This window comes from Phyllopteryx taeniolatus, chromosome 23, assembly GCF_024500385.1.
Source record: "Phyllopteryx taeniolatus isolate TA_2022b chromosome 23, UOR_Ptae_1.2, whole genome shotgun sequence".
Lineage (NCBI taxonomy): Eukaryota > Metazoa > Chordata > Actinopteri > Syngnathiformes > Syngnathidae > Phyllopteryx > Phyllopteryx taeniolatus.
In genome coordinates, this window is record NC_084524.1 from 8173188 (window position 1) to 8193080 (window position 19893).

General features: G+C 48.6%; 1 protein-coding gene across 4 annotated transcripts; it reads right to left on the minus strand.

Moving 5' to 3' along the window:
- Positions 1–176: 176 nt before the first annotated feature.
- Positions 177–18077, minus strand: f13a1b (coagulation factor XIII, A1 polypeptide b). 4 transcript variants are annotated; one of them, XM_061763486.1, is made up of 15 exons: positions 17490–17688; positions 13600–13830; positions 12028–12216; positions 11657–11905; positions 10403–10521; positions 10156–10263; positions 9738–9912; positions 9482–9620; positions 6989–7092; positions 6827–6915; positions 3277–3430; positions 1099–1374; positions 728–888; positions 517–653; positions 177–392 (listed from the first exon to the last, which is right to left on the minus strand). In XM_061763486.1, exons 2-15 carry the CDS (start codon positions 13802–13804, stop codon positions 251–253), a joined length of 2247 nt encoding a protein of 748 aa, XP_061619470.1. In that variant the 5' UTR covers positions 13805–13830; positions 17490–17688; the 3' UTR covers positions 177–250. The 4 variants fall into 4 exon arrangements, with proteins under 4 accessions (XP_061619470.1, XP_061619469.1, XP_061619472.1 ...); XM_061763485.1 differs by having other exon boundaries at positions 17453–17688; XM_061763488.1 differs by lacking the exon at positions 17490–17688 and adding an exon at positions 12564–12639 and having other exon boundaries at positions 13600–13663.
- Between the last annotated feature and the right edge of the window lie 1816 nt (positions 18078–19893).

Genomic DNA, 19893 nt, shown 5'->3' on the forward strand with positions numbered 1-19893 from the left:
ATGAGACTTGTTCAAACCCATTTTTCTGGAACCTAAAAATATATTGGAAACGATGAAATATTTGTCATTAACCCAAAAACAAAGGACAGAAATGTAAAACATTTACCCGTTTAAGTGGAGCTGCGTCAGTATTTCTACTCGGGTCAGGGGTACAATAATGCACTTGGAGGCAAGGGCAGCTGCCAGTCGTTTATTTGGTCAACCCGCAACGCTGGCGCATACAGAACGTAGCAGGGGAAGCGGCGTTTCCTCAGGCGCGGATCGTGAGCGTGACCTCGCCGTGCACCTGCCTGAGAGCGGGACAGTCCAGGGTGGCGATCAGCCCGCTGGTCCCCGCCCTTTGCGGTGTGAAGAACTCGCTCCAGGTGAGTGACGAGCCTCCGGTGATGAGCCTGGCAGCGGCACGGGGGGAGGTGGGACCAAGTCACACGCGTGCAAGTCTTAACTCGGTCCCGCGTGACTGTGCCGAAAATCAAGACTGCAGCAAACGATCGCCGGCATTCCCGTGGGGCTCACCTGTAGAATTTGGACTTGGGAAGCATGAGTCCGGCTCCTTCCATGCGAATGGAGACGTCCTCCAGGCTGATGGTCAAGGGGTTTGTGAACTCCACCGTAGCCATCATCTCCTCGCTCACTTTCCCGGGGCCCGTCACCTGACACGGGGCAGATACACGAGATCGGCATCGGTGTCGTTTGAATGTGACATCGATGGGCCTTCGCTCTGCACCTTGACTGTGAGTTTGGGCTTGCGCAGGCGGACGACTTTCATGGCGCTGACGATCTGTCCCGTCTCGGTGACCTTCCCAGTGACGATGAAGTGCAGGTTTGACTGCTCAACCAGCAACTTCATGTACTGCTTGGAATCGACGGTGACAGACTCTTTCGCACCTGCAGAGCACACACGAGTACTTGAGTAGGTTTTTCATCTCAATTGTTTCTCTTAAATTCAGGTCCACGCAACTTTTTAATGAAAGACAACCAAGGCTACATATTGTATTAACCGATGGCAAGAACACTTCAGTCAACTCCTGCACCATCCTCCTATTCCTGAAGACCCAACGCTCGCTGCAGAAGCCAACAGCACACACACACACTTACTGCCATCTGGCCCAATCTTGACAGAGGGGGTTGTGAACAGGAACTCGGAGCTGACCAGGCCTGTGTAGTAGATCACGCTGCCGCTGACGTACGCTTCCACAGTACGCCGACTGCTGCTGCGATTGACGAATTTCAGATTCAACTCGAAGTCATCGCCGAGGCTGACTACGGTGTCGGACAGAACCAGGTCGACATCCCCCGGAGGGAGGTCGGACTTCTCCCTTTTACAGTTGTACGTCTCTGCTTTCTCCAGGACTGTCCGCTCCTCAGCGCTGCCTTAATATCATTTCAAAGTCATGTTACAACATTACCCTGAAAAATCAATTGCTTCAAGATGGTTAGATTTGGGGAAAAAAAGGTTCATAATGACTGCAACATCTATGCAAATTCCATTAACCTGTCTATGGCATTTCACAATATACTGTATCTTCTTCTTTTCCTTTGGGCTTGTCCCGTTTGGGATCGCCACAGCGCGTCATCCTTTTCCATGTAAGCCTCCATCTCCTGCATCCTCCTCTCGAACACCAACTGCCCTCAGGTCTTCCCTCACAACCTCCATCAACCTTCTCTTTGGTCTTCCTCAAGCTCTCTTGCCTGGCAGCTCCATCCACATCCTTCTACCAACATACTCACTCTCTCTCCTCTGGACGTGTCCAAACCATCAAAATCTGCTCTCTCTCTAACTTTGTCTCCAAATCATGGAACCTTGGCTCTGAACCTCTGATGAGCTCATTTCGAATTTGATCCAACCTGGTCACTCTGAGAGCGAACCTCAACATCTTCATTTGCTCTGCTTCCTGTCGTCTCTTCAGTGCCACTGTCTCCAATCCGTCCATCAAGGCCGGCCTCACCACTGTCTTATAAAGTATTTAAAGTCCTCCACCCTTGCTATCTCTTCTCCTGTAGCCTCACTCTTCCCCATCACTCCTCTCATTCATGCACAAATATTCTGTTTTACTTCGGCTAATCTTCATTCCTCTTCTTTCCAGTGCATGCCTCCATCTTTCAAACTGTTCCTCCACCTGCTGCCTGCTTTCACTGCAGATCACAATGTCATCTGCGAACATCATGGTCCACGGGGATTCCAGTCTAAACTCATCTGTCAGCCTATCCATCACCACTGCAAACAGGAAGGGGCTGAGGGCTGATCCCTGATGCAGTCCCACCTCCATCTTCAATTCCTCTGTCACACCGACAGCACACCTCACCGCTGTTCTGCTGCCCTCGTACATGTCCTGTATTATTCTAACATACTTCTGTCACTACAGGCCTCTGGATGCAGTACCACAGTTCCTCTCTGGGTACTCTGTCTTAGGCTTTCTCTAGATCTACAAAGACACAATGTAGCTCCTTCTGACCTTCTCTGTACTTTTCCATCAACACCCTCAAGGCAAATAATGCATCTGTGGTACTCTTTCTAGGCATGAAACCATACTGTTGCTCGCAAATACTCACTCTTTCTCATAACTTCATTGCGTGGCTCATCAACTTTACTCCTCTATAGTTCCCACAGCTCTGCACATCACCCTTGTTCTTAAAAATGGGCACCAGTACACTTTTCCTCCATTCCTCAGGCATCTTCTCACGCGCTAGAATTCTATTGAACAAGCTGGTCAAAAACTCCACAGCCACCTCTCCTAGATGCTTCCATACCTCCGCAGGAATGTCATCAGGACCAACTGCCTTTCCATTTTTCATTCTCTTTAATGCCTTTCTAACTTCCCCCTTACTAACCATTGCCACTTCCTGGTCCACCACACTTGCCTCTTCTGCTTTGTACTGTATTTGTATTGTTTAGCGGTGTTGCAGCAGCTTGGGTCTCGCTAACTGAAAACCCAGAAATGTATTTTTGGTATGTGTGCAAGTTTCTGTGCATTTTGATTGGTTGTAATCTGCGATGTTGCTACATCATGCAACGGCGAATAAGATCACATTTTGAATCACCGCAAAACCAATGGCCGCTCAATCATGAAACGAGTTGCCAAATCCCGCACGCTGCACGAGAGTTGAGTCAGGTTCGGACACATCACCCAGTGTGCGGAAGGCCTTAATCCCATGAGCATAAAACAGTTGGAGCATGAATGAGGCATCTCCAACGATCGCTCCACTTTTCAGCATCCAATATGGCGGAAAAGGCGGCGTTTAGTATAGATTCGATGGTCGGGGCTTCTTACCCACCTTCAGGAAACTTGTACTGATCAGTGATGTCACGGCGACTCAACCCACCGGGATCTTTCGTCAAAACCATGCGGCCAATGTGGGTGCGATTAACCTTGACCGGCTCCATGCTGCCATCTTTCCTCCGGGAATAAAACACCATGTCACTGTTCACCTGCGGACGGAGGAGAATGCGCATGAAGACCCAAAACAAAATTGGTGTCAGAAGTAGAGTTGGGAATCTCTGACATAAGGCCGATCCGATACATATCGAGATGCACAGGTAGCGATTCGATGATGCTCTGCCATTCCTCCTTGCAGATCCTCTCCAGTTCTGTCAGGTTGGATGGTGAACGTTGGTGGGCAGACATTTTCGGGTCTCTCCAAAGATGCTCAATTGGGTTGAAGTCTGGGCTCGGGCTGGGCCATTCAAGAACAGTCACGGAATTGTTCTGAAGCCACTCCTTCGGTATTTTAGCTGTGCGCTTAGGGTCATTGTCTTGTTGGAAGGTGAACCTTCGGCCCAGTCTGAGGTCCTGAGCACTCTGTACTCAGGATATCCCTGTACTTGGCCGCAGACAATCTTATTTCTCACCATCTTGGAGTCCTTCTGGTGTTTTTTTTTTAGCAAACTCCATGTGGGCTTTCATGTGTCTCGCACTGAGTAGAGGCTTCCGTCGGACCACTCTGCCATCAAGCCCCGACTGGTGGAGGGCCGCAGTGATGGTTGACTTTCTAAAACTTTCTCCCATCTCCCGACTGCATCTCTGGAGCTCAGCCACAGTGATCTTTGGGTTCTTCTCGACCTCTCTCACCAAGGCTCTTCTCCCCCGATTGTTCAGTTTGGCCGGACGGCCAGCTCGAGGAAGGGTTCTGATCGTCCCAAACGTCTTCCATTTAAGGATTATGGAGGCCACTGTGCTCTTAGGAACCTTAAGTGCAGCAGAAATGATTTTGTAACCTTGGCCAGATCTGTGCCTTGCCACAATTCTGTCTCTGAGCTCTTCAGGCAGTTCCTTTGACCTCATGACTCTCATTTGCTCTGACATGCACTGTGAGCTGTAAGGTCTTATATATACAGGGTTGTGGCTTTCCTAATCAAGTCCAATCAGTATCATCAAACACAGTCGGACTCCAATGAAGGTGTAGAACATCTCAAGGATGCTCAGAAGAGATGGACAGCACCCGAGTTAAACATATGAGTGTCGCAGCAAAGGGTCTGAATACTTAGGGCTGGGTGATATTTCAGTTTTTCTTTTTTAATAAATCTGTAAAAATTTTTTAGGAATTCCACTTTTTTTCTGTCAATATGGGGTGATGTGTGTACATTAATGAGGAAAAAAAAAAGAATTTAAATGATTTTTAGCAAATGGCTGCAATATATAGTGGAGCACTGTGTGTGTGTATATATATATATATATATATCCAAAGATGAACGAAAAACACAAAACATCGACAATACTAGAGCGCACCTAAGCGAGGTGTCCACCTCGGTAGGCGCCATCTTGTATGAACGAATTTGCTTGCTATTTTAGTGAAAATATCAGGGTAAGTATCGGAACAGATCAGCAAAATGAGACGAACCAATTACGAAAACAGCCTTTTACCAGCTGAAGAATATATCTAGAGTGAAAGCTTGCATGTGCCACGCAGACCAGGAGAAGCTCATCCATGCTTTTATATCAAGTAGGCTTGACGATTGTAATGGTCTTCTGACTGGACTCCTCCAAAGAGCAGTAAAAAGCTGCAACTCATTCAGAACGCTGCAGCCTGTGTTCTGACAAGAACACAGAGGTCAGAACATATTACTTCAATTTTTTTAGTCTCTACACTGGTTCCCAGTCATCTTTAGAAGAGACTTTAAAGTTCTGTTACTAGTCTATAAATCATTAAATGATTTTAATATAATATATAATATGAATATGCTAGTGGAATATACAGTAAAACCAGGTAGACCAGTTGAGACAGAACATCTCTTGTGCAATGGTGACCTGAACAAGATTATTTCCGTTTGTCTCAAAAAGATAAAAAAATGAATTCAATTCTGTCACATTAATGGTAGAAAAGGTTTTATAATGATATTTTGGTCTAAATTATTTTACATCACAAAAACATAGCATTTGAACAGGGGTGTACACTTTTTATATGCACTGCGGCCTTGCTTCTGTTTTTGTAACCTCTGCCTGTAGTCTCTCCAGCGTGTCCTGGGTCGTCCCCGGGGTCCGATGACACGACCACAAAGTCGATCATCGAACTGCGACCTAGGATGTCCTGGTACCAAGTGCACGTGTGGACACCCTTATGCTTGAACATGGTGTTCGTTATGGACAATCGGGCTCCTTCCCTGCCAGAGAGGTGACATTCCACGTCCCTAGAGAACAGCTTCTGTAGCCGGGGATCGGATCGCCAAGGTCCCCGCCTTCGGCCACCGCCCAGCTCGCACTGCACCCGACCCCTATGGCCCCTCCCACAGGTGGTGAGCCCGTGGGAAGGGGGGCCCACGTTACCCTTTCGGGCTGTGACCGGCCGGGCCGCATGGGTGCAGGCCGGGCCACCGGGCGCTCGCCTTCGAGCCCTACCTCCAGGCCTGGCTCCAGAGGGGGGCCCCGGTGACCCGCGTCTGGGCAAGGGAAACCTGAGTCAATTTTTTGTCGTCATCGTAAGGGGTCTTTGAGCCGTGCTTTGTCATGAGTGACCCGGCCAGGGGCATAAAGCCCCAGACAACCTAGCTCCTCGGATCATTGGGACACACAAACCCCTCCACCGTGATAAGGTGACGGCTCAAGGAGGGGTCATTATTTGTTATTTTATATTTTTTAGATTAAGTTATATTGTTAAACTATATCTGAATTTGCACATTCATATTTTATTTTATTTGAAGTTCATGCTGATTTAAGTTACTCACCATGTACTCAGTACTTGAGTAGTTTTGTTCACGGAGTACTTTCTTACTCTTACTCAAGTCATTATTTGGAGGACTATTTTTTACTTTGACTTGCGCCGTATTATTCTAAAGTAGCAGTACTCCGACTTGAGTATAATATTTTGCTCTTCTACCCACCTCTGCTATGACCTCACTGGCAGCGCCTTAAGAGTACAGTTTTTGGTGTGCTGAGAGCATGAGTTTAGCGCAGTGGTTAGTGTGTTCGTTGTTGTTAAGGCGAACTGTGTTTTTGCTTCTTAGCGCCATCAGACAGTTGCTTTGAGTGCTCATTTTAAATACTTTAAAGGTCCCTTATTTTGGCTATTTAGACCTCCATAGAGTGACTCGCTAACATGGACTTAATTTAAAAGTATCAATTTCACTTAACCCCCCCCCCCCCCCCCCCCCCCCCCTCTCCCTGCCGGCTACTTCTGTTTGACTCAATTTCGTATCGGCTTTGTCCATATTTGGCTAAGACCGCCCCCTTTGCTCCGATTGGTTGCCTCCGTGGAGAAGACCCACTTGTGAGAGCACGCTGGCTATTTGAATTGAATGACAGAAACTGTAATTTATTGAGGTGCACCTGTAAATGAGAAAACTCCACCAGCCACCACCAGGTTGGAAAATACTGAGATAGACCAGACCCACCTCCGCAAATACAAAGGCGGCGTCGAAGGGGAAGCAGATTTCACCATGTTTAATGGCGTGGACGGACGCCGGGCCGCATCTGTACAAGCCTTCGAGGAGAGGGACCGAGATTGCGTCATTATGTCTCCAGTCAAGCAATGTTTCACCAACGTCCACGTTTACCATCACTGTTCTCCTGCGGTGTCGCATCCACAACCTGCCAGCCTCCGAAGCCGGGCTGGAGGTCCGGTCTGGACATGAAGCACTCGTTCCAGCAATGGTAGTTCCTGGTGGCGACAAGCGGAAAGTAGGATCAAACTGAGCAGTTGTTAAAATTCATTAATTTTGCTGTTTTTGTACACACACATATCCGTGCATTTTCGTGGTTCGCGATTCACAAATGTTTTCTTCTATTGAACCTACTCCCAACTATTCGTTGAAAAAAAGGCTCCTCTCTCTGAAATGCCCTTTGACACCGCCAAAGCACTGTCTCAACAGGAATTGGTGGAAAGGAAGTATGTTGAAGTCTCCACTGAGAGGCACGCTTTGTATGTCGGGGAGTAGGAGTAGAAGTTGAAGACTGGGTTGTATACTTGACTGGTATACTTTGAAGGCCACGTGGAGAATAATTATGGATAAAACAACAGCCTAGATCAGTGGTTCTCAAAATGTGGTATGGTGCGAGGTCTTTCTAGTGGTACATGAAAGAATCATTGACTTAAATGTTTCAACCGTGCATAACTTTATGGTGGCTTCAACTTCTTTTGTTTTTCTTAACAATCCAGTATGGTACTTTTGTTCAGTCAAGTTCAGTTGTATTTTACTTTGAAAAAGAAAACCTGAAATATCCCACAGCCATAAGTATTCCGACCCTTTGCTGTGACACTCCTATATTGAACTCGGGTGCTGTCCATTTCTTCTGATCATCCTTCAAATGGTTCTCCACCTTCATTGGAGTCCAGCTGTGTTTGATTATACTGATCGGACTTGGTTAGGAAAGCCACAAACCTGTCTATAGAAGACCTTACAGCTCACAGTGCATGTCAGAGCAAATGAGAATCATGAGGTCAAAGGAACTGCCTGAAGAGCTCAGAGACAGAATTGTGGCAAGGCACAGATCTGGCCAAGGTTCCAAAAAAGATTTCTGCTGCACTTAAGGTTCCTAAGAGCACAGTGGCCTCCGTAATCCTTAAATGGAGGACGTTTGGGACGACAAGAACCCTTCCTAGAGCTGGCCGTCCGGACACACTGAGCAATCGGGGGAGAAGAGCCTTGGTGAGAGAGGTCGACAAGAACCCAAAGATCACTGTGGCTGAGCTCCAGATGTGCAGTCAGGAGATGGGAGAAAGTTCTAGAAAGTCAACCATCACTGCAAAAATGTCGACAATTTCTATATGGGCTGCTGTGTGTACATCGATGAGGAAAAAAAGAATTGAAATGATTTTCGCAAATGGCGGCAATATAACAAAGAGTGACAAATTGAAGGTTGTCTGAATACTTTCCGTACCCATGTATATATGGAACAATGGACCAGCTCTACACCCTCGGCCCGGTCCTCGAGTGTGCATGGGAGTCCGCCCAACCAGTCTACATGTGTTTTGTGGCTTTCCACCGTGTCCCTATTTGAGTCCTGTGGGGGGGTGCTTCGGGAGTATGGGGTTCTGAACCCCCTGATATGGGCTGTTGGGTCCCTGTACGACCCGTGTCAGAGTTTGGTCCGCATATCCGGCAGTAAATCGGACTCGTTTCCGGTGAGGGTTGGACTCCGCCAAGGCTGCCCTTTGTCGCCGATTCTGTTCATAACATTTATGGACAGAATTTCAAGGCGCGGCCGAGGCGTAAAGGGGGTCCGGTTTGGTGGCCTCAGTATGGCATCTCTGCTTTTTGCAGATGATGTGGTTCTGTTGGCTTCATCAAGCCGTGATCTCCAACTCTCACTGGAGCGGTTCGTAGCTGAGTGTGAAGCGGCTGGGTTGAGAATCTGCACCTCCAAATCTGAGGCGTGCCCTTTCCAGGTCGGGGATGAGATCCTGCCCCAAGTGGAGGAGTTCAAGTATCTTGGGGTCTTGTTCACGAGTGAGGGAAGAATGGAACGGAAGAATGGAAAATTAAAAAAATCGTTAGCTTACTCGAACGTATCGAATCTTTTTCACTTGTTTTTGGCACACAAAAAAAAGAAATCCAGACTCTCAATCTTGAGGCGACAATTACGCAGTACGGCTCCGCAGAGTGAGGGAACATGTGGCGTTTTACAACACTTCTCAGACGGTGGATTGTTCAAGAGCATTGTTAGATTTGTGTTTTAACCAAGCTATTTTCAACACTTAATAATGTTGTTAATGCATAAAAACAACATACCACCTGCAAAATGTTAGCTGAGCGGCCTAGTAGCAGTCAACCGTCTACTAGCGCTCCGACGTCACTTCACATCTGCAGCTGATGACTTGGCGCAACATGGCAACCCCCAATTAACATTGGTTAATTACTCCATTTCATTCCTTTTCCATAAACGCATTACTGCATTCATTTAGAATACTGGGTTTTGGCTAGTGCTGGTACATACAATGTATGGCTTCTTTCAATAAATGCGCAAAATGGCTTTCAGAATGCTACGACATCTGCCCCAATTCGAGACAGTAAAAACCCTGTGAAGAGGAAGGAGAGCAGGACTTCTACCAGATGGAGTCCCGAGTACGTTTGCGATCTATCCGGCCGTTTTCATCCAGGATGATGTCAGACTTGAGGTTTCCATCGTTGTCGTGGGCGGAGTAGTAGTTGGTGACGACTCGCGACGGGATACCCAGGCAACGCAGGACTGCCAAAAGAGGACCAAAAACCCAGAAGTGAACAACTTTCAGTGTAGTAAATTCCTGGTGACTTCTTGTTATTTCCCGTGCTTTGAAAATTCCCCGAATTCTGCAATCATACTCACAGGTGTTGAATACGGCGGCGTAGACCCAGCACTGAGCGTAGCACACAGGCGTCTTGCTGCTGGCATAAGTGAGGAGGATTTCGGTGCTGCCGGTCCAGGCCGTGGGCGCAACTCCGTAGGTGTAGTCGCCGCTCCAGTTGCCCACCAGCACCCCATTGTCGTCGCGAGAGTCGAGCTGTATTTGATTGGATAATTGCGAACCAGTTGGTGTGGTGATAGAGGACAGCGGTACCTTGACTTCTGAGTACCTCAATTTATGAGTTTTTCCAATGTTTTCAGCCACTTTATACGTACGTGGCAGCAGCAAACCTCACAATATCTGCTCAGCGGCCACCATCGGTTCATGTCGTACCTCACGGTACAATGTTTTCATAGCACTGGTATCACTGGAAGAGATTCTTCTCATGTTCACTCTCACCATGGCGGAAGCCTTTCTAGCCACCTTGATGGGGTCCCCTCTGTTGATGATGGGCATCTCAGACCTGTCCATGATGTACAGGCACGCATCTAGAACGCCATAGTTAAACTAGACACAGAAGAAAGAATGACAACGTCAAAAAAGAAGAGGTCTGGGCAAACATTTGACCTCGAGGGCCACATTTGATTTCGAAAATAGACAGATGAGCCAGGTCAGAAATGACGCAGGGAGTCCGTTTGTAGACCACCTGGCCATAGTTCCAGTGTCTCTCGGCGACATCGTCATAAGAGCCATGGTAGATGATTCCCGTCTCTGCCATCACGCACTCTTCCCTCTCCACCTCGTCATTCAGAAACACTGCATCAGCTGAGGGAAGACACCGTAAGACACGCTCACGTTTCCAAGATCAGTTGTCCCTACGAGGGGATGTCAGGAACATAATCCAGCATAACGACTGAAATACTCTGATAGCACAATTTAAATAGTCACATACGCAACACTAAAATACTCTCACACCATCCATCCATCCATCCATCCATCCATCCATTTTCTTCCGCTTGTACGGGGGTTAGGTTGCCGGGCCAGTAGCTTAAGCAGAGGAGCCCAGACTCCCCTCCCCCCAGCCACCTTGTCCAGCTCTTCCGGGGAGATCCCGACACGTTCCCAGCCCAGCCGGGAGACAAAGTGTCCTCCAGCGTGTCCTTGGTCGTCCCCGGGGCCTCCTCCCAGTGGGACGTGCACGGAACACCTCACAAGTTAGGGGTCTGGGAGGCATCCTAACCAGATGCCTCACTGCAGACGCAATCCTGGCTACCCCTAGAAATTCTGTTTATAAAGGTAATGAACAGAATCAGTGACAGAGGCCTCTGCTTCCTCCTAGAAAGGCGTGTTGGTGGATTTGAGTAGGTCTGGGAAGTATTCTCTCCACCAACTCACATCCCAAGTTGAGGTCAGCAGCACCCTGTCCCCAGTATACACATTATTGGTGGTGCACTGCTTCCCCCTCCTGAGACATCGAATGGTGGACGAGAATTTCCTCGAAGCCGTCCGGACGTCATTCTCCACGCCCCCACCGAATTCACCCGTTGCCTTTCCGGGTCGTGCCCAGCCGGCCCCCGTGGGGGCAGACCCGGCCACGAGACATTTGCTATTGGCCCCCACCTCCAGGCCAGGCTCCAGGGGGGCTCCAGGTGAGGAAAACGTTGTCCAAAAATGAGAGGATTTCTGAGCCTTGCTTCATCTGTTTCTACACCTACGACCTGTTTGCCAAGGGTGACCCTTGCAGGGGGATCGAGCACCAGACAATTTAGCTCCTAGGATCATTGGGATGGGATCATAATAAGGTGACGGCTCAAAGAGGGGTACCATCACACCACTACTGAAACACCGTCATGTGAGAGCGTTTCAGCGGTGTCTGTGATAATCCTAATTCAGGTGATCCTGAATGACCTATCGGCCCCTCGTGTCTCCAGGCCAATATACTGGAGCGGGCTGAACTCACCTGCCTCCCACGGATTGAAGAGAACATAGACGTAACGGCTCTTGTCCCGCTTGGTCCTCCGGATGCCGTATGGGGTCCCCACAGCGACATAGATCTGGTACTTGCCCACGATGCAGTTGGCAGCGGGCGTGACACCCATGGTGAGCACGTTGTCAGAGGTCCGGACGACACGGCCCGGCCAGGAGCTCTGTCTGTCCTCGGTCGGGAAGACAGGAACGTAGGTGTTCTTGCTGTACTGAGGATTGGCACCTGGGGGATGATGCAAGACAGCAGTGACTGGCCCACGGATTTGAAGAGGTAGCAAAAAGTACAAGACAATGCATTCGCCATCACTCAAACCGTTCAATGGCTGTGCGGATGCGTTCGCTCACCGATGACGAGCTCCACGGCAAACTTGTCCTTGGTTGGGTTGTACGGACGGTCGAAGGTGATGTTAAACTGGAACTCTTGCCCTCGACGGACAATGAGATTGTCCGAATGGTAGAGGGCCGTATGGTGGAGAATCTTGTTGGTCCCGTCTCGTTTCTTCATCATGTCCACATCCCAGATGTCCAGGAACTCTGTTGTGAGAGCAATTCGGAAATATTATTTCAAATACCGACTAAGTCTTGGGCATCCCCTTGCATTTTGTATTCTCTTGTCCCGCCCTTTGTCGACCAATTTAAATATCAAATAGAACAGAGAACATTTGTTTGAAATCAGCTTTTGATTTTGATTTCCTTGATACATCTTCCTGCTCGTGACTAAAACTTTGTTTTTCGAAATCGTAATCATTATCCTCTCAAGTTATGATTCTCAACAATGTTACTCAACCTTCTTCGCCATCTAGTGGCTGAAAAAGTGAGCTACATGAAAGGAATGACATCAAGCTAAGTTTGTTCTTGAGCAGTTCAGCGTAGCAACTCACACAGCCAGCGTGTCCTCTTGAGCAAACCTTCTAACATTAGCACTGATTTGCAAATCTCTTCATTGCGATCCCATTCCTGGAATTAGAGTAATTCATACAATAGGTATTTCAAACAAAATCTTACTTTCATTGTTAAGTCCGGCGTAAAATCATGCGAGTGACTCGCCGTGGCAGGGAATTCTCGGAAAGAGAGCTTTTCGGTTTTGTTGGTTTGTCCGCTGTTTTTCATGAATAAATCTTTGTTTTAAAAGATCAAATGAAAGGGCAGTAATTCAAACATTTGGTGCAAGAGTTATGAAAAAAATGGTCAGAATCATTTCTTTTATTATTAGAATGGGAAATGTCTCCACTTATCAAAAGTGAAATTTAGCTTGAAACAAGTGACAATTGTCTAAAAACAACTTTTTAGGGGAGGGGTCTTAAAAGAAGCGTCATATCTGGCAGCACAATGACAACCCCGTTCCATGTTCGGACGTGCGTATCCGTCTGCTCAGCCGTGTGACAGAAAGAGTTCGTCCCGTTTGACTGTCAATCATCGTGTCGCTCATCTTGTCAGTCGTATGCGCAAAACCCCAGCGTGTTTCCTCCGAGATAAGAAGTGAGGGAGCAAAATGACTCAGTACAGAAAATAAATTGTTCAATCGGCACCTCCGAATCCGAGACCGTGGTCCTCAGTGGGAAAAGGGCGGCGTGCCCTCTCCGGGTCGGGGATGAGATCCTGCCCCGAGTGGAGGAGTTCAAGTATCTTGGGGTCTTGTTCATACTATATTTTAATGTTGGCTATTCTGGTGTCATTTCGAGGCGGTACTTGGGTTCAAAAGTTTGACAACCGCTGCAGTAAAATAGCAAAAAAACAACACATTTAAAAAAATTCCAAACTATGCCCGTCTGAAAGCGGAGTCAATAGCAAAAGGCCTGGGTCAAGTATTTCTAATCGAATCCTCCCGAGCAGCCGCCGCTGCTGCTCACGCAAACAAAGTGCCCCCCTCACCGATAGAGATGCTGTACTGTGTGCAACGATATCTACGCCCCTCACCGGTCAAAGGCGGAAGTCCTCTCGGGCCAACCGCACCAAAGAGCTCGAACTCGGGGATATCCCATTCGTCCGAGTTGGAGTTGGCGGCGGGAGCGGCGGTGCGGCCGCGGCCGCTCACTTTTGGACGGACTCCAGCGGGAGCGGGAGCGGGAGCGGGAACGGCGTCGGCGGAGGCCGCGCCGCTGCTGTCAGATTGAGCCCGCATGTCGGTGACGCTTCACGGAGTGACGGCTGGAAGCGAAGCGAATGCATTTATATTGCGCATTTCATACACAATGTGCTTTCAAAGCATTTCAAAACAAAGGCAAAAAAAAAAACAACAGCTCAGAAACATTTAAAACAAAGAGAAGACATTTTCATTTTCAAAGTGGAAATGCTCTAAAAAGTCCAGGTGAAGAGTTTTGAACCTGGAAAAGTTGAAAACAGGCCCACTTGGGGCTGCCGTCTCTTCCGTTGGCCTTCGCCGTGGATGCGCTCTTCAGATGGCACAAGGCACGTCGGAATCTATCGGAACACCAAGGTTTCGGACTCGGTCTTTGGTTTTTAAAGCGAGGGACTGACAGCAATCCTCTTTTCTTTGTTGCCCAAAACAATTCTCTGGGTTTCGTTGTGGTTTCATTGAAGAAGATTCTGGCTCATCCCGTTATGTATCTGTTTTAGACAGACTGCCGTCATCTGGAGACGCTGCGATAGTCGACGACGAAAACGCTTATTTGCAATTCATCCGTGCCTATTCATGAATTTAAAATGATTTTTTAAAAAATGCAATTACACTATAATGGCCATCAATTATCCGCCGATTTTCGCAAAAAGCGGGGGTCCACTGGTTAGCCTATATATATATATATATATATATATGCCTGTACATCATTTGTTTACACAATCAATTCCTGGCATTCATTTTAGTGATGCACACGCTCGCAATTATCGTCACACATTCACTCACTCACTCACTTACCCACTCACTCACTCACTCACTCACTCACCCACTCACTCACTCACTCACTCACTCACCCACTCACTCACTCACCCACTCACTCACTCACTCACCCACCCACTCACTCACCCACTCACTCACCCAACCAACCAACTCACTCACTTACCCAACCGACTCACTCACTCACTCACTCACCCACCCACTCACTCACTCACTCACCCACTCACTCACTTACCCAAATACCCACCCACCAACCCACTCACTCACCCACTCACTCACTCACTTACCCACTCACTCACTCACCCACTCACTCACTTACCCACCCACCCAACCGACTCACTCACTCACTCACTCACCCACTCACCCACTCACTCACTCACTCACTTACCCAACCACCCACCCACTCACTCACTCACCCACTCACTCACTCACTCACTTACCCACTCACTCACTCACTCACTCACTCACTCACTCACTCACCCACTCACTCACTCACTCACCCACCCACTCACTCACCCACTCACTCACCCACTCACTCACTTACCCAACCAACCAACTCACTCACTTACCCAACCGACTCACTCACTCACTCACTCACTCACCCACCCACTCACTCACTCACCCACTCACTCACTCACTCACCCACTCACTCACTCACTTACCCAACAACCCACCCACCAACCCACCCACCCACTCACTCACCCACTCACTCACTCACTTACCCACTCACTCACTCACCCACTCACTCACTTACCCACCCACCCACCCACCCACTCACTCACCCACCCACTCACTCACTCACCCAACCGACTCACTCACTCACTCACTCACTCACCCACCCACTCACCCACTCACTCACTCACCCACTCACTCACTCACTCACTTACCCAACCACCCACCCACCAACCCACCCACCCACTCACTCACTCACCCACTCACTCACTTACCCACCCACCCACCCACTCACTCACTTACCCAACCGACTCACTCACTCACTCACTCACTCACTCACTCACCCACCCACCCACCCACCCACTCACTCACTTACCCAACCGCCCACTCACTCACCCACCCACTCACTCACTCACTCACTTACCCAACCAACTCACTCACTCACCCACTCACTCACTCACCCACTCACTCACTCACTTACCCAACCACCCACCCACCAACCCACCCACCCACTCACTCACTTACCCAACCACCCACCCACTCACTCACTCACTCACTCACTCACTCACTCACCCACCCACTCACTCACTCACCCACTCACTCACTTACCCAACCACCCACCCACCCACCCACTCACTCACTTACCCAACCGCCCACTCACTCACCCACCCACTCACTCACTCACTCACTTACCCAACCAACTCACTCACTCACCCACTCACTCACTCACCCACTCACTCACTCACTTACCCAACCACCCACCCACCAACCCACCCACCCACTCACTCACTTACCCAACCACCCACCCACTCACTCACTCACTCGCTCACCCACACACCCACTCACTCACATACACACACACACATACACACACACACACAACAAATGCAAATTAACTCTCCGCATTTGACCGCAGGCTCAGCAAACTGCAAAGGAGTGTTAAGCGCGCTTTGACACCCAGCCTCAACTGAACTCGCCCCCAAAAATACAATAACAATTATGGCCCAGAGGTGGGAGTATTTCTTTCTTTTCAAGTCATAAGTACTGCAAGTGTTAAGTCTTCACCCTTCAAGTTTGACACAGTCCCAAGTTCCAAGTCACCACTAAATGTCTCGCAAATCGAGTTAAGTCATCACTTGGATGAAGCAAGTCACGCAATCTTGCCCAAGAAAGTGCTTGTTTTTTGTTTTACTGATCTTAATATTACAAAAAGCAATGAACATCTGTCAATGAACAATATGAAATTTTAGTATCATTTGATCAATAACGGTAAAGATGGCTCACTGAATTTCCTTTCAGAAAACCAAACATTTTTTACTCATGTGACATTTTTGTCCATCAAAAGGTCAAATTTGTTTCTAAGAAAGAAAACAACAACAATCTAAAGTCATGTGTGGCCAAATGTCTTAACCCTTAAGTGTCCGAAATGAAGTTTGATGTGTTTGCGACAGGTTATGTAAAGATTTATGGGATGTCTCTCCTATCGGTCGATCGGCCTTCTTCCTGAAAAATAACACAAATGCCTCTTAGTGTCTTCGGACTTGAGAGTTCCCTTTTTTTGGGGGGGTGGGGGTGGGGGGTCTTTTCCCACGGCTCCTTCTTTGTCACTCAAGCCGTCTTTACCATTCAGTTCGGAGTCGTTTTCTTGGTTTGTTTCAAAAACAAAACAAACGGCCCACGCTGCTGAAAATGCGGATTTTCCACGGAAAACAGGAAAGACTCACTTGTAAAGTTGTGCGTTTGAACTCGAAGTCACGTGGAGCCTCATGAATAACAAGTCAAGTCCTAAAATTGGCAACTCGAGTCTGACTCGTGCCAAGTCATGTGACTCAAAGGCATAAGTGTAATTTATGACAGGGGACGGGGGGGCACGCCCTCCCCCACTTTTTCAACACCACCAGCACGGTTGACAAAAAAAGTTGGAGTGCAAGTGCATGATGGCGTTCAAAATGTGTCATCCGCTGACCCCCCCCCCCGACCCCCGTTGACAAAACGACAGTAACATATCGAAGAATGGTTTCTGGAGGTCCTCCCCCTCCCCCCTTGAAAAACAAACTCCTGCCACTGCCGGAGGGGGTACTTCCGCAAAGATGGTTGTGACACACCCGACGCTCGAATACAATCGACGGTTTGGAAGTGAGACAACGCTCTCAAGATTGGGCCCTTGAGCAGCTCCGTAACAAACAATTTTCTGAACAAAATGGCAAGTTGACGTCGCAAGAATGAATTCAAAGTGGATCTCACCAGGAAGTTTGCAAAGGGTCTCCGAGTTTGGACGCACCTTGGTGAAAGACTGAAATCTTCCGCCTGCCCCCGTTCACATTTCTGCTTAAATAGTCCATGTCGCTTTCCATCAGTGGGAGGTATTACACTGGTGGGCAGAACCCTTCAAGGGGGTGGAACCCCCTTGAAGGGTGTGTTAAGACAGCCAGTCCAACTTTAAGAGGGCCATGTGGAATCTGAGGTCAGCTTGCAGTCAGCTGGAAAGAATCAAAGACAAAATCACCACCGGTTTGACGAACATTCCTTTTCGCACACGGAAACTGATGCACCAACGACCTCCGATCATTCGATCCAGTTCGCTTCGCTGGGACCTGACTCAACTAGGCAACTAGACAAAACCTTTCCTCATTCCTCCTCGGTTTGGCGTTCACAGGAAGCGCTTTATTTCTTGACAGGGCATCCGTCACACTACACTAATATTTGCCAGACCTCAATACGAGTCTGCTTACATGTTTGTGCTTGAACAGAGGGATGACTCGTGTGCCGTGCGACAGCCAAGATGCAATTGCTGGCACACGTGCAAAGGTCGCCTTGAGACTCAGCTTTGACAGTCTGTCTTCTTTGGTTTGCTGCAACTCCCCCTCTTAAAAGGATGGCGTGGCATTATGATGCTGGGAAGTAACAAAGGACAAATATTTCATTACGTGGGTCATTTTCATATCATTTGATCAATATCAGTAAAGACATATTAGCCCAAAAATGTTGTTGTTTTTTTATGCCATCTTGGTTTCTATTGGTTCTCTAAGGGAGAGCCCGGGCACGCTTTCATCTTGGCCGATCTCGTTCTTTCGGTCACAACTCGCAGCACGTGACCGTAGGTGAGGTTAGCAACGTAGCTTGACCAGTAAATCGAGAGCTTTGACTCAGTTCCTTCTTCGCCACGACAGACCGATATAGAGTCTGTATTACTGCAGACGCTCCAGTTAATCTCCCGATCCATCCTTCCCTCACTTGTGAACGAGACCCCAAGATACTTGAACTCTTCCACTTGGGGCAGGATCTCATTCCCGACCTGGAGATGGCACTCCACCCTTTTTCGACCGAGTACCGTGGTCTCAGATTTGGAGGTGCCGATTCTCACCCCGGCTGAGTTGAAGCCAACAGAACCACATCATCTGCAAAAAGCAGAGCTGGAATACTGTGGTCATCAAACCGGACCTCCTCAAAAACTAGAAAATCTGTGCATGAAGCTTGTGAACAGAATAGGTGACAAAGGGCAGCCTCGGCGGAGTCCAATCTTCACTCGAAACGAATGCGACTTACCCAGTTACCGCAATGCAGATCACCTCAGCGAACCCGACTGTCAAACTCCTGAAGTTTGCAGATGACACCACCGTCATCGGCCTCATCAAGGACGGTGACGAGTCTGCATATCGACAGGAAGCGGAGCGGCCGGAGCTGCGGTGCGGCCGACACAACCTGGAGCTGAACACGCTCGAGACTGCAGAGATGATCGTGGACTTCAGGAGGCATCCTTCGCCACAGCTGCCCCTCACGTTGTCCAGCTGCCTTGTGTCAACCGTCGAGACCTTCAAGTTCCTGGGAATTACAATCTCCCTGGACCTGAAGTGGGCGACCAACATCAACTCCGTCCTCAAAAAGGCCCAGCAGAGGATGTACTTCCTGCGGCTTCTGAGAAAGCACGGCCTGCCACCGGAGCTGCTGAGACGGTTCTACACAGCGGTCATCGAATCGGTCCTGTGTTCTTCCGTCACAGTCTGGTTTGGTGCTGCTACAAAAAAGGACAAACTCCGACTGCAACGGACAATCAAAACTGCTGAAAGGATTGTCGGTACCCCCCGACCCACCCTTGAGGACTTGCACGCTGCCAGAACTAAGACAAGAGCGTGCAAAATCCTCTCGGACCCACCCCGGTCAGCGGCTCTTCCGGCTCCTTCCCTCAGGTAGGCGCTACCGATCAATGCAAACTAGAACTAGTAGACATTCCAACAGCTTCTTCCCTCTTGCAATCAACTTCTTAAACAGCTAACCTAGAATTCCATTACAACAAGCTGGCAATTTTTGGACTTGAGTTCGTTGTCACATTTGTGTGGGGCCAATGATGTATTACTCGTGCACTCACTGTAGTCGTCTCGCCGTGCTGCACTATTTGCATATAGTGGCCACTCATGCCAGAGTAGCATCTGCTCCATTTGCACACTGATTGAGGAGTATCTGCAACATTTGCACAACCATTGTCCCAGATTATCGCACTACTCGTCACTTTAAACCGCATCCACTCCTTGAAGTCTCAGTGCCCTTTGCACAATGGTCATTGCACCGGACTATTGCGATATTAGCCATTCGAACTGCTCTAAGTGCTAGAGGACTCTGCATCTTTTTGCACAATTGTTGTTTGTCAATGTCTTTCTGTCTCCAAAGTGTTCTGTAAATTGACTGTC